Below are 13,336 nucleotides of genomic sequence, written 5' to 3'. Positions count from 1 at the left end.
TATATACTTCCAAAGAGAGAAAAGGTCGTTGTTACTAGAATATAACCCTCCAAATAATTACTTGAGTGAAAACAAAGTATTATACCTCCCTTGTAAAAGCTGATTTCAAAACACGATTATGCTTAAAGGAATGCTTCCTAAGGTTCATAATACAATGACAGCACAATGCGTGGAAGAAATTTTAGCAGAGTACATACATATATATTTTTAAATAGAAATGCTTTTTGAAAAGAAACTTCTATTTTGTGGCTAAATATATTTAGTAGATAATTATAATTTTACGTAAAATTTTAAAAATATATTTAGACATCTATGCTATGCAATTTGGTTATAAATACATTTAAAGGTATTAAAATCAAAAGCAACATTAGAAAATATTGTTGAACTGTAATATAAAATAAGAGGAGAAAGGCCTGTATAGGAGGTTAAGAGGTTGAAGTCTTTGTAGCTGAACTCTTGAATTTTTACTTGCTACTTGATGTTTCCATATAATGGATATGAATGGTTCCTTTTCCTTTGACCAGTGACAGACTCAACATCACATTACTAAAATCACTACTTTGAACATTGTTATAACCATTGTGATTGTGATTTTTTTTTTTTTAAATCGACAGATATGGGAACTTAAAGGAGAAGAAAGCAGTATTTCTGGAGGACATTTCCGCCTACGGAGATGCCTTCCTCCTCCTGCCCGCGTTTTCCTTCAGAGCCAACACCGGCATCTCTTTTAAAGTGTACTACACGCTCAGACAATCTAAAGTGAGGCAAAAGGTTCTCTTTTTCCATCCCAAGTACCTGAGACATCTCGCCCTTTTCTGGAGAACTAAAGGGGTGACCGCTTACCGCTTATCCACAGGTCTGATGATCACAAGCATCGCGGTGGAATTGTGCGAAAACGTGAAGCTCTATGGATTCTGGCCCTTCTCTAAAACTGTTGACCAAATACCAGTCAGTCATCACTACTATGACAACATGTTGCCTAAACGTGGCTTCCACCAGATGCCCAAAGAATACAGCCAAATCCTCCAACTTCATGTCAAAGGAATTCTCAAGCTACAGTTTAGCAAATGTGAAATAGCTTAAAGTTTCTTAAGATGAGAATAATTTTAATATGAAATAGTAGGTGAGTAACGGTGTTTCCAAACACCAGAGGAGGAAGGCGTAGAGCATTATGGGAGAATTTTAGGCGAGCTCCCTAACATCCTGAGACCAAAGCTCCCCACTAATTTTGCAGCCTCCACAGTCACTCAGACATTCCAGCCTTCAGTTTCTTTCCCTGAAAATGGAGATCATGATGTCAGACTCATATAAGTCAAATGAGATCATCTGTAAAACTCTTGGCATAGAAGATGGTGTGAAGAGGGGCTTGTAGACTGTTTCCTTGTTAATATTTATGTTACCCTCAGCAGAGCGATCATGAAACTGCTGAAGACCCTTTCTGAAGAGAAGAGCAGAATCACAAGTATCCACTGATTTTCATTCACACACCTTTATTAGTAATGTCCTTCCTAGCATTCTTTCTGTCTTAAATGTGGACATATGAGGAAATTATGTAAACAAGAAAGCCTTGAGTATTCAGAAATGAAATTCTTTTCAGTTGGCTGTGGCGTGCTTCTGATCCAATTTGCTGTCATGGTCCGCATTGATGTGCTGGTTGGGTTTGAGGCATTTCTTTTTCTATTTGTCTGCATTTTTATCCCTTTTATCATTTTATATTAACTTCATGCTTCAAGTTCCGACTCTTTCTCTCCCATGGACAGGTTCCACTCAGTGACACAGTTACAATATCCAGTATTTCTTACTTGCTGTCTCGTCTGTGGGGTTACTCATTCAATTCCTTTAATGTTGAACAGCCTTTTTATGTTGGACCCTGGGTCACATTCTGAGTGGGCAGCATGAAGATGAATTGCTTCTGGCAGGAGGAAACGTGCTTGCGCACCATTGACTGATAAACTATAAGGATGGTTATGAACACAGATTGCAGCAGGAATAATACATGTTTTAGTGGAATCTATTTCAATGCATCTATTTCAGAGATGAGGAGAATTCAAAATTAAAACTAGGAAATGAGTAAGTTCTTAGCAAATTAAGAGGACTCTAGGCAAGAGGAAGAGGAAGCTGCTCCCTGGGTTCTGAACTCATCAAAATCAGGACACAAGAAGGGAGATCAGGGCTTTGCCCTAAAAGCTGTCATATGAGAAGGAGACAGTACATTGTGTTGAGGTGACGGCTCGTGCATCCATCAGTAAAATGGGAATAATTTAAATCTGATGAAGTGTTTCAAAGGAACACGTATGAAATCAAATGAAAATGCCCAACACTTCATTCTCAAGGAAAGATAAATGCTCTCATGAGAAATCAAGCTAATAATTTAAGCACCAGTATAGACTAAAACTTGAATAGGTATTAAATATTAGCATCTTGTTCCATTTACTAGTATTCCAATGATACCTGTTCATGTAAGTCACATTCACATTTATCGAAAAGGTTATTTGACTTACACAAATATTCACAGGCATACATTCCTGCTCATCCATTAGCATTCCAAAGAAACCTAAAATGAGAGTGTAGGACATTATAGCACATGCCAGGGTAGTTATAAATATAACCTTTTAATTCTTACCTGAGCCACTTTTATGTTTTGCCAAATACACTTTTTTTAATTTTATTTTAATTTTTGAGAACTTCATACACAGATACTGTCTTTGCATTATTTCTGCCCCTTGTCCCCCACTAACTCTCCCCATGTTCTCTCATTCTTTTTCAATTTTTTGTCCTTGTCTTTGAATATTATTGTTATGTATGCATATGTATATGTATATTTAACAATTGTTCTCTTTTAAGACCACTGTGTCAGGGAGCTGGCGAGATGGCTCAGCAGTTAATAGCACTGGTTGCTCTTGCAGAGGACCTGAGTTCTGGTCCCAGCACAGACATGGCGGCTGACAACTGTCAGTAACTCCAGTTCCGGGGAATCCAACACCTCTTCTGACCTCTGTGGGCACTGCACCACATGAGTACACTGACATAAATGCACACAAAACACTCATGCACATGAAATAAAAGTTAAAACATCCAAAATATTTGTTTAAAAACCACTGTGCTATATTTATTCATTCTCATACAGTGTATTTTTAATTTGTAGTTGACATTTGTGATGTTATTTTCAGTTCATATTTTGTTTCCTCTTTTATAGCAAATCAAACTTAGTAGCTTTATAAATGGATCAAAAGTTTATACATAAATATTTTCCCAAAAAGTAAAATGCTTTTTCTGTTACATAAGATCTAATTTATTCTCTTTCTTTTAGTAAATGGGATTTTTTTCTATTGCTGCTAATGGATTTAATTAGTTTAAAATAATCTGCAAAAACATCAGTACTGTTCTAATCATGCTTTTAGTAAAGAAATATTAATGATAAATCAGAAAACTAGTATTTTCATAGGTAATAAAACATCCCTCAAAATATTAGGTGGTAAATAGAAACAAATTATTTCTTTTTTATGGTATTGGGAATATATGACTGATGAATAAAAGTTATAGACTATACTGAAATGAATTATTAAACATATAATGTGGAGATGCTACATGGTATTCTAATAAAAATTACATGTAGTTAGGACATTTGGACCTTACGAGGGTTTCCCACATAAGATGCTACTTTTAGAGTTTTTCTCTAGAATATGAAAACAGAGTCTCCAGTGTTACTGGCATGGATTGCAGAAGTTAGCATAGTAATACAACGTCAAGGATCATAATAACCAGGTTTCAGCAAAAGTTCAGTAGGAAAACAAAAAAGTTTGTGAAACATTTTATGGAGAAAAACACCAACCTTTCCACCTGCACGGTTCTGCAGCTCACTTCTTGCTTCATACCTGTGTTTTCCTGAGAGCATGTTTGACATTTTACCACAGCTCTATAGCCTCAGCCAGACTTCAGGGTCGTGAATTTGCAGACCTACGAGATGGAGTTCCTAGTTTTCCTTTGTGCTTTGATCTTGGTGCAGTTCCCTGCCAGAGAACAAAAAGAACCATGGTTCATATTTTACGACTCACAAAGCTGATGTTATTCTGTGAAAATTCATGTTTCATGTTCTTTGTGTGCACCATATGCCGTGTGTATGTCCTGTAACAGGTGCATTCTTTGTATCTCCTTCCCGAATTGGCCTGTGGTTGTGATTTCACCATAACTTGGGGTTATTGTCTGTTACTTAACTCTCTTTGGAAGAGTCCGTATGCTGTGGAGATCTGACTGGGGCAGAAGGCTCGTGTACCTCATTTACAACAGCATGTTTCCTCTGTGGTGGACCGCGACCTTCTCTGTTCCACTAGGATGTGTCAGTGATATCCTTTTGTTCCAAAACAGAACATGATTAAAAACTTACCAAATGTCATGGAACATGGATTTTGACAACATAGCATATCAGCTATATAAATTCTTTTTGTTCTGTAATGGTGGATAATAATATTACAACCTTTCATCAAGACAAAAACACAAAGAAAGACCATTAACTGCTTGTAGACTTGTAGATTAACCACATCAAATCTGATGACAACACTTTCAAGGAATCTCTGTACAGCACACGTTGCTTAAATGCTGTTAAATGGATGGAATTTTATCTTCTGCTACTAAATTCAGGTGCATTCACGGGCACTGGCGATAAGAAGTCTGAGTACTGGCACCAGGCAATGGTAGACTTTTAGTTAGGATTCTCAGAACACTGCCACACTTCAGTTTTCTAAAGAAACGCTAGCTTGCTCAGTTGAATTTTATATTTTTTGGTTAACATCATTGGGCAATGTAAGAGAATAATGAAATTCCAAATTATGTTTTACCAAGTACAAAGGAAGAGAAGAAACGTGCGTTCAAGTTCCCCACCCACAGTGCTGCATGGCACTGAGAAGGACTCCGTGGACTCAGCACCCACCTTTAACTATTTTTACACAGTGTAACAGTTCTTGAAGCCTTGCTGTTTTTTCCTCCCAACAAATAGGCAAAAAAAGATCATGAGTTTCATGACATATGATTTCTTCCACATGTAAATTGAACCTAGTAAATGTGTGGGCTTTCAGCCAGACAGCCAAGGGCATTTTTTCCTGAGGTCTTTTTATGTATAGAATACTGAATTGGTCTGTAAATCAGACCCATTTTTGCTTAGATCGTTCTCCTTGCTTACAAAACCTTTTACTAGTTAAATGCTGTATCCTGTCAAGTGTGCTGAATCATTCCAGGAATTTCATAAAGCTTTTGGAAAACTGGAAAAGTTTTGTGGAGAATAGGTGTACTAACATCCTAAACATCTATTGCAGAGGTAGACATATAAAATATTTTATTTACATAATATTACATAGAAACATTATTATGCTATTAAACGGAGAAGACATTGCAGGAATCTATTCCATCTGATAGACATTCTAAGACTCTTTCTCCATATTTCATCCAAAACTTCATTTAAAACCACTAGCTGTGCTTAATGTTTCCTATTTATGTGTGGTTTCAGAAGGCTGGATAAAAGCATCTCTTGACTTTTATCACTCTAGATCTACATTCTTCCAGGAGCATTCTTTCTATAAAAATTGGCAAGTGATGTATGAGTAAAGATGCCCTGCTTCTGTAATGGAGACAGCCAGACTCCTTAACACAGACCATTACATGGAAAGAAATAAATGTCTACATCACAGCATGTGAAAAGTCGGACTCCAGACAGGTCAGAGGGTGAAAGGGCAACAACATAAAACCAATAAAAGAAAATAATAAGACTTGTTCTGCTACACATGACCAAAAATAATTTTTAAAAGAACTAGGCTAAGAAATGACAACTGTAACTATTTTAAAATGAAAGATTTCTAGTCATTAAATGACATCTTAAAGCTTATAAGCTCATGTCAGAGATTTCAAGAGACTTCAAATCAACAAGTAAAACACAGGAAAGTCATTTTTAAAATGAGAAAACTTTAATAAAAATGTAGTTTACAGAGGGAAGCAATGATTAGCTAATAAGAATAGTAAGTTCTCAAACTGACTAGTAAACAGAGAAATGAGAAACAGTGAATTTTATATCCATCGTACTGTAAACATTCCCAACATCATTGAATCATAATGTGTGTGGAAGTAGAAACTGATTCAACATTTTGGAAAGAAGTTTAGAAGAACTGAGTAAAATCAGTCATACAGCTCTCCTGTGGTCCAGCCATCTCACATTTGGATATATGTGCCAGAGAGCTTTAACAGGGAGACAAGTACAAAACGTTTTTATTTCATGATGGCTTTTCGTAGCAGACAAGTGGACCAAGAGTTGTCCATCTCTTGTGGAGCTGATGAATTAAGTTTGGTGGGTACATAATGTGGAAAATCATACAGTGATCAGAAGCAATGCGATGTATGTATAGAGAGAGCTTAACTTCAGCATGAAGGAAGACTAACAGTTATAGCACAATGCCATTTAGTTACTTTAAAACATATACATTAATACATAGCAAGGACATACGTCACATACAAGAAGTGTGTCCATCAAGGAGAGGGTAATGGAAGCAGACTTAGAGATAAAACATATGTTATCGCCTTTACTATAGCAGTCCATTGAAACACAACACTGTAAGTAATTTACATAAAGTTGCATTACAGGAACAGAGCTGGCATTCAAACTCGTGTACCTGACTGTAAAGCCACTTTCCCCTTGTATGCAGTTTTAAAGGGGAAAAAAATAGTATCATTAAATACAGCTGATATGTAATCAACTCAACACATTTAAAATGTTCAACTTGAAAAGTTTTGACCTGTGTGTACTCACGAACCATCACCACAGTCAATGTGAACATCCATTTACCCCCCAATATTTCCCTGTGCATCCTTGTAGTCAGTGAGTTAGGTACTTTTCTGTCTTGTGTTTTCCACACCGCAGGAAATACTGATCTGCTTTTCTATGGCCTAGCATACGTTTTTACAGTATAGACTGTTCACATTTTTTAAGAATTTTGTACAAATGAAATCGTGTACGCTGCACATTCATGTTTTCCTTGCTCTTCTTTCTGCTCAACGTAATACTGAGATTATTTGTATCGTTTGTGCATTGACAGTTCATTTATTTTCTGAGTAGAATCCCCTTATATAAATGTATCACAATTTGTTTATCCATTCACCTGTTCACGTACATTTTCAGTGTCTGCAGTTGTAGACACTATCAATAAAGTTATCGTGGACATTCATGTACAATCTCTGTGTGAGGGTGTGTATTGTCATTTCATTGGGGCAAATATCTAGTATAGAAATGGCTAGGTCATGTGGTCAGTGCATGTCTAACATCTTTAACAACTAACAAAATGGAGTCAGTTCACACACACACACACGCACACACGCACATGACAATAGCAATGATAAATAAAAAATTCAAGACCCTAAAACTTTTCCAAAATGATTGTGACTATTTTCATGTTTATTGAATTTTTGAAAAATTTATGTAATATTTTGATCATATTTAGACCTCTCCCCTGTCTGAACTCTTATAGCACCCCCTACCACTTTTCATGAACCCTGCCATGTATGTTAAGGCCTATAGAGTCAAGCTTGTGTCCCCAGATGTCCTTTAGTGTGTGTCCATCCACTGGAGCCTGGTTAACCTATGGAGCATCACATCCTTAAGGAAAACCAACTCTCCCTCTCCCGGTAGTTATTGATTGCCATGCTTCCTCAGCTAAGGTTGGGTTTCTTCCCCACTTCCCCACTCCTATGCTGTGTTTTTGTCTAGCTTGAGTTTACAAGGGTCTTGTGCATCCTGTTACCATTCCTGTAACTTCAGATGAGTCACTTTCCAACTGTCTGGAAAACTCCAGTTTCCTTGTGGTTAGCCACTACCTCCAGCTCTAATAATCTTTCCTCCTCCTCTTCTGCAATGATCCCCTAACCCTGGGTGTCGGAGGTTTGATATAGGTGTCCTGTTCAGGGATAAGTTCTCTGTAGTCTCTTATTCTCCATACTTTGGCCAGTTTGGGGTTCATTACTATCTGTTGCATGAAGAAGCTTCCCGAGTGAGAGTGGAGAGATGCGTTAATATTCTCTCTGTCCCCTGTTTTGCTATGTTCCCTAAGCCTTAGATGTAGGGCTGCATTGTAGATGTGTCACTTAGGACTGGGCAACTCACAGACAATTTTACTCTGTGTTTGATCGGTTATGGAACTCTGTAATCTCCATTTGTTACAAAAAGAAACTTCTTTGATGAGTTGTGAGAGTATACTTTAGATATAAAGACACATATTTAGAATATAGTAAGATTCATGTTAGACTAGGGTTGTGACAGAGGTAGGTTTTCACTAGGATCTATGATCTCTCCAATCATGTGTATTTGGCTGTTTACAGTAACACATATGAGTTCCCTCCCATTGAAAGGGCCTTATGTCCAATTACACAGCTGTTGATTACCCCCAAAATAAAGTGTCATTACTGCATCAGCACAGATTATTTGCTGGGTGAGTCATTGTGCTTCATAGACTTTACAGCTAGATGAAGCCATTGATTGGTTTTCTCCCTTGGCAGTTGACTTCGTATCCTCTGCTATTATAGGAGCTAGTCTTCATGGAAAAGTCTTCCAGATCAGTTCCAGCTCATTTGCTCCAATCCTATGTCCAAAGTATGTCCTGTCTTCAGCAGTAGGGTCTTACTTTCAGCTTCCGGGAAGCAATCAAGGGCTTCAGAAATAGCCAGCATTCTTTTGGGGGTGTCCTGGACCACTCTGACCAACAGCTCGAAGGGAGGTTCCCCCGCCTGGCACTGCATTTATCATGTAGCTTTCGGCTTTCACGCACTCATATGTATATTGTATGTGTGTTTTTCAGTAGGACTTCGGACGAATACATTTCCCTCTGGATTTTTATACCAACTGAGCATGAACTGGGGAGGGAGTAGGAAGAGCTATATGGGGGGGAGAGGGGGGAGAGAGGGGGAGAGAGAGAAAGAGAGAGAGAGAGAGAGAGAGAGAGAGAACATCCTATGCTCCTAGTGGCAGTGTATGCTAGTTGGAGTCATCTTTCATCTTTGACAAAATGTGGTGCAGTTTTTATAACCAGACATGATTGAGTGTACAGTTGTAGCACTGTGATTTTAATTCACATTTCCCTTTGGTTATCTTTCCATGTGTTTGTTTGCCTATCACATATCTTGTTTGGTGATGTGTTAGTTTTTAATACTATGCATTGAATAGCAAAATTTTGAACTTACTGAAGATTAGTTTACGGAGTTTTCAAAACTTCTCTGTGACATTACAAATTCTTTGCCAAATCCAAGAGCATTAAGACCTCCACCTGTGTTTTAGCCTAGACGGTTTATGGTTAGGCTCTAGCATTTAAGTATGGGAGCTGTTTTGAGTTAATTATGTTTTTTATATGTTTGGTAAAGTTCAAAGTTATTATTTAACATATGTATATACAATTTTCAGTAGAGTTTCTTGAAGAGATTTTCCCACATACTTTGCACTCACACTGAAAATAAATTGATTTATATTTAGGCTTATTTTTGAATTCTGTTTAAGTCCATTGAATTGTTTATTTATTTTGATTGATTGATTGATTGATTGATTGATTGATTGATTGATTGGTCAGTTTTTTTGAGACAGGGTCTCCCTGTAGCCCCAGCTGTCCTGGAACTCACTACGTAGACCAGGCTGGCCTTGAATTCACAGAGATCTGCCTGCCTCTGCCTCCCAAGTGCTAGGATTAAAGATGTGTGCCACCACGCCTGGCTTGAATTGTTTATTTTTAAGCCAATATTTCATTTTGATTACTGTGGCATTGTAACAAGTCTTTAAATAAGAAATTGTGAATACTCTAAACTTATTCTGTGTGTGTGTGTGTGTGTGTGTGTGTGTGTGTGTGTGTATTATCCTGAAAGAATTTGCATGAGTTTGGGTATTTTCATTCTCATATGTTTGGTAAAGTTCTCCAGTGGTGTACAATTTGCCATAAGGAAATGATTTTAATTTTAAACAATCTCTTGAATAGACACAGGGCCATTCAGATGAACTGTTTTTGAGTAATGTTTGGTAGTTTGTGTTCTTCAAAGAATTAATTTCTTCCATCCCTCAGTGACATAACCAGTGGAACCTCTACACCTAAGGCTTATGGAGCATAGTGGAACAGGGGGTAGGGAGAAAACTAATGTATCTCTCAACTCTCACCAGCAAAGCAACAGAGTGTGATGTACACAGAAGGCTACAGATGGCCAGAATGCAGAGAATATGAGACTGTACAGTGCATATCCCTGTATAGGGCTCCTATTATTAAACCTCACCCACCCATGGCTCAGGGACAATTGTAGAAGAAGGGGGAGAAAGATTGCAGGAGTCATGGTTGGTACATGATCATAAGGAAACACAGGCTTCCAGGCCTTTTGGAACTTGCTCATATGAACTTATAGCAATGGTTACAGCATGCACAAGCAGACAAAAACCCAGTACAGAACTGGGGAAATGGGCAGCAAGGCCCCAACCTTAGCAAAGGAAGTACTGGCAGCAGTTTACTGCTGGGTGAGGGAGAGCAGATCTTCTTTAAGGGAGAAACTCTAGATAGGCTGACTAGACTCCAGTGGATGAGCTTGTACTGAGGGACATCTGGATACACAAACTTGACTCGATAGGCCTTAACACATTTGACAGAATACTTTAAATCTGGTGGAAGGTGCAGCTATAGAAGGATGTGGATGGGGGAGGAGTACAAAGATGATTAAGGTTGTCTGAAGCAAAACGTATGAAATGCACAAAAATCCCATAAAATACATTGAAATAAAGGATATATCCTCTTAAATCTAAGTTGTGAGATTTACTGTCACGAAGTTGTTAATAACTTTTCCTCTTCACATGATGCTATAGAGTGTGCAGTGACTTTCCCGCCTTACTGTTTCTTATGATGGTAATTTGTGCCTTTCCTTTTCCCTGATTGATCATCACCACCAGTTTCTGAGTCTCGGTTGGATTTTGATCTTTATTCTTTTTGGTTTTTTTTTTTTTCTGTTTCATTTACTTTTATTTTTACAGTTGTTTTTAACATGGACATGTGGTGCTACATTTTTCTCTAAATACTTTCTCCACTGTGGGAGACAAGCTTGAGCCTAGGGTGAAAGTCTTATTGACAGCCATACAGCAGGCCCAAGGCAAGATCCCGACCACTGGAGCCACAAGGAACGCCTTGTGACATTTGCTCCCATTGGCAGATCATGAGACTGATGCCTAGAGCTCAACACCCTTGAGATCCCAAAATTGCAACACTTAGATATTGCAACAGAGTCGTGTGGTTTCCAGGAATCCAGGCTCTGTAATCTGAAACCCAGTATGCTAATGAGGCATCCTAACTGCTATTCTGTGATAGGACGTTAAGTCTGTTATGCTAATAAGGTATCCTACTTGCTGTGCTGTGATTGGACCGCTACCCCTCTATAAGCTTGGGCCTTCCTGCAATAAACCAGACCTGTATCACTGAACCTGGTCTCCTGTGTCTGAATGCAGCTCTGCTGACACAGTCTCCTCACCAGCCCTAGGGTCCAGGACAGGTAGAAGCAGTGATGACAGGAGGCAGCACAGGGGCAAGCAGAAGAGCTGCCTCAGCCCAGGGCAGGCAGAAGAGTGGCCTCCGCACCCCTGAGAACGGAGGAGGAGCCGCCACTGGTGGTGACCACACTCCACAATTTTATTTGTTCCGGGGATCAAACTCAAGGCTTTGCACATGCTAGGCAGATACTGTGCTACTGAGCTGCATCCCCATCTCAAACAAATTCGATATGTCATAGTTTTATTTTCATTGACTTTAACATAATTTATAACTATGCTTCAGTATCTTCTTTTTACCATAGGTTATGTAGAGAAGTCTGCATTTAGTTTCCAAACATTTCTGAACTTTTCGCCAGATATGTTAAATATCTTAAATAATTTATATCTTAAATAAATTTCAGTGTGGTTTGTGAACAAACATGCTTCATGTGATTTGAATCCATTTGCACTTCTTGAGAAATTTTTTTACAGCCCATAATGTGGTCTTCTTGAAAAGAATATGCATTCTGCCATTGTTGAGTGGAAAGTTCAAGTGTCAGTGATGTGAGATTGGTTGACATAGTTATTCAAATCTTCTGTGTCTTCTAATTTTGTATATACTCATTCTGTCAAGTAAATAGAAGAGTGTTAAATCTTTAATTACAGTTGTGGATCTCTTTATTCTTTCTAGCCTATCAATTTTTGACTAATGTATGTTGAAGCATTGTTGGTAGACACATACATGTGTAAGACTGCTGTATCCTCTTCATCAATGGCCCAGTTATTATTCTGAAATGATCCTTTCTGCCCTAGTAATTTTTCCTACTCTGAATTTACTTTATTGTACTTATTATTATTGTACCTAATATTATTGTACCTATTTCAGCTTTCTTATATTTGTGTTAGCGTGTCTCTCCATTGTTTTACTTTTGTATCTTTATATTTAAATTTATTTTTACTAGAGACAGCATATAGTTGGGTTTTTTTTTTGTATGATCTTAAAATGTGCCTTTTGTTTGTATGTTTACATCGTGTGTATTTAATGTCATATATTTTATCTCCATATGTATTATAATATCCACAATATCATAGCACAATACATTTTAGTATTTTTATGTAAATTATCTTGCTTTTATAGAAATATTAATTTTATTTATTTTAATTTTATTAATTTTAGGTTAGTATACAAAGTAATTGGTTTTACTATGGCATTTTCATACATTTGTGTCATCATACTCTTGCTCTCACTGTTCCCCTTCCCCACTACCTTCCCCATTGCCCTGCTTCATTCTGGCCAGTTCCTTCCCTACAGATGGTCCCACTGTGTTGTCACGTCACAGTTGTTCTTTTACTCTCCCTTTCTCTGCCCCCTTATGGTCTCTTTCTCTCTACTCATGATGCCCTTTCTAGTTCCAAAACCTACACATACCCATGTACATAAGCACAAACATTTATTTATACATCCACACTTACAACTTTAAATTTAGATTCTGCATAAGAGAGAAAACATGAATATTTGTCTCTCCCAGTCTGGCTTATTTGGGAAATATGATTTCCAGTTCCATACATTTTTTTCTACAAATGTCATGGCTTTGTTTTTTTTTTTTTCTTTATAGCTTGATATAATTTCATTGAGTCTGTGGGCCACTTGTTCTCCATCCATTCACTGTTGATGGGCAACTAGGCTGGTTCCATTTTGTGGCCATTATGAATAGTGCAGCATAAACATACATGTGCAGTATCTCTATGGCATGCTGACTTGGCGTGACAGGCAGCGATACAGCTGGCCATGTGGAAGCCTAGCTGCCAACCACACACAAACTCAGC

At 37.8% G+C, this 13,336-nt stretch overlaps 1 protein-coding gene across 1 annotated transcript in view; it reads left to right on the top strand.

Annotated features, from left to right (window-relative positions):
* St8sia6 (ST8 alpha-N-acetyl-neuraminide alpha-2,8-sialyltransferase 6) overlaps window positions 1-1,083 on the top strand; it is a 149,284-nt gene extending 148,201 nt beyond the window's left edge. The window contains exon 8 of the mRNA XM_008833896.1: window positions 615-1,083. Within this exon, the coding sequence (XP_008832118.1) occupies window positions 615-1,083 (469 nt within the window). The remainder of the gene's footprint in view (window positions 1-614) is intronic.
* The last annotated feature ends 12,253 nt before the right edge of the window (window positions 1,084-13,336 follow it).

Source organism: Nannospalax galili, unplaced genomic scaffold, assembly GCF_000622305.1.
Source record: "Nannospalax galili isolate Female #2095 unplaced genomic scaffold, S.galili_v1.0 scaffold976, whole genome shotgun sequence".
In the NCBI taxonomy this organism is placed as follows: domain Eukaryota; kingdom Metazoa; phylum Chordata; class Mammalia; order Rodentia; family Spalacidae; genus Nannospalax; species Nannospalax galili.
This window is presented reverse-complemented; position numbering and strand designations above follow the sequence as displayed.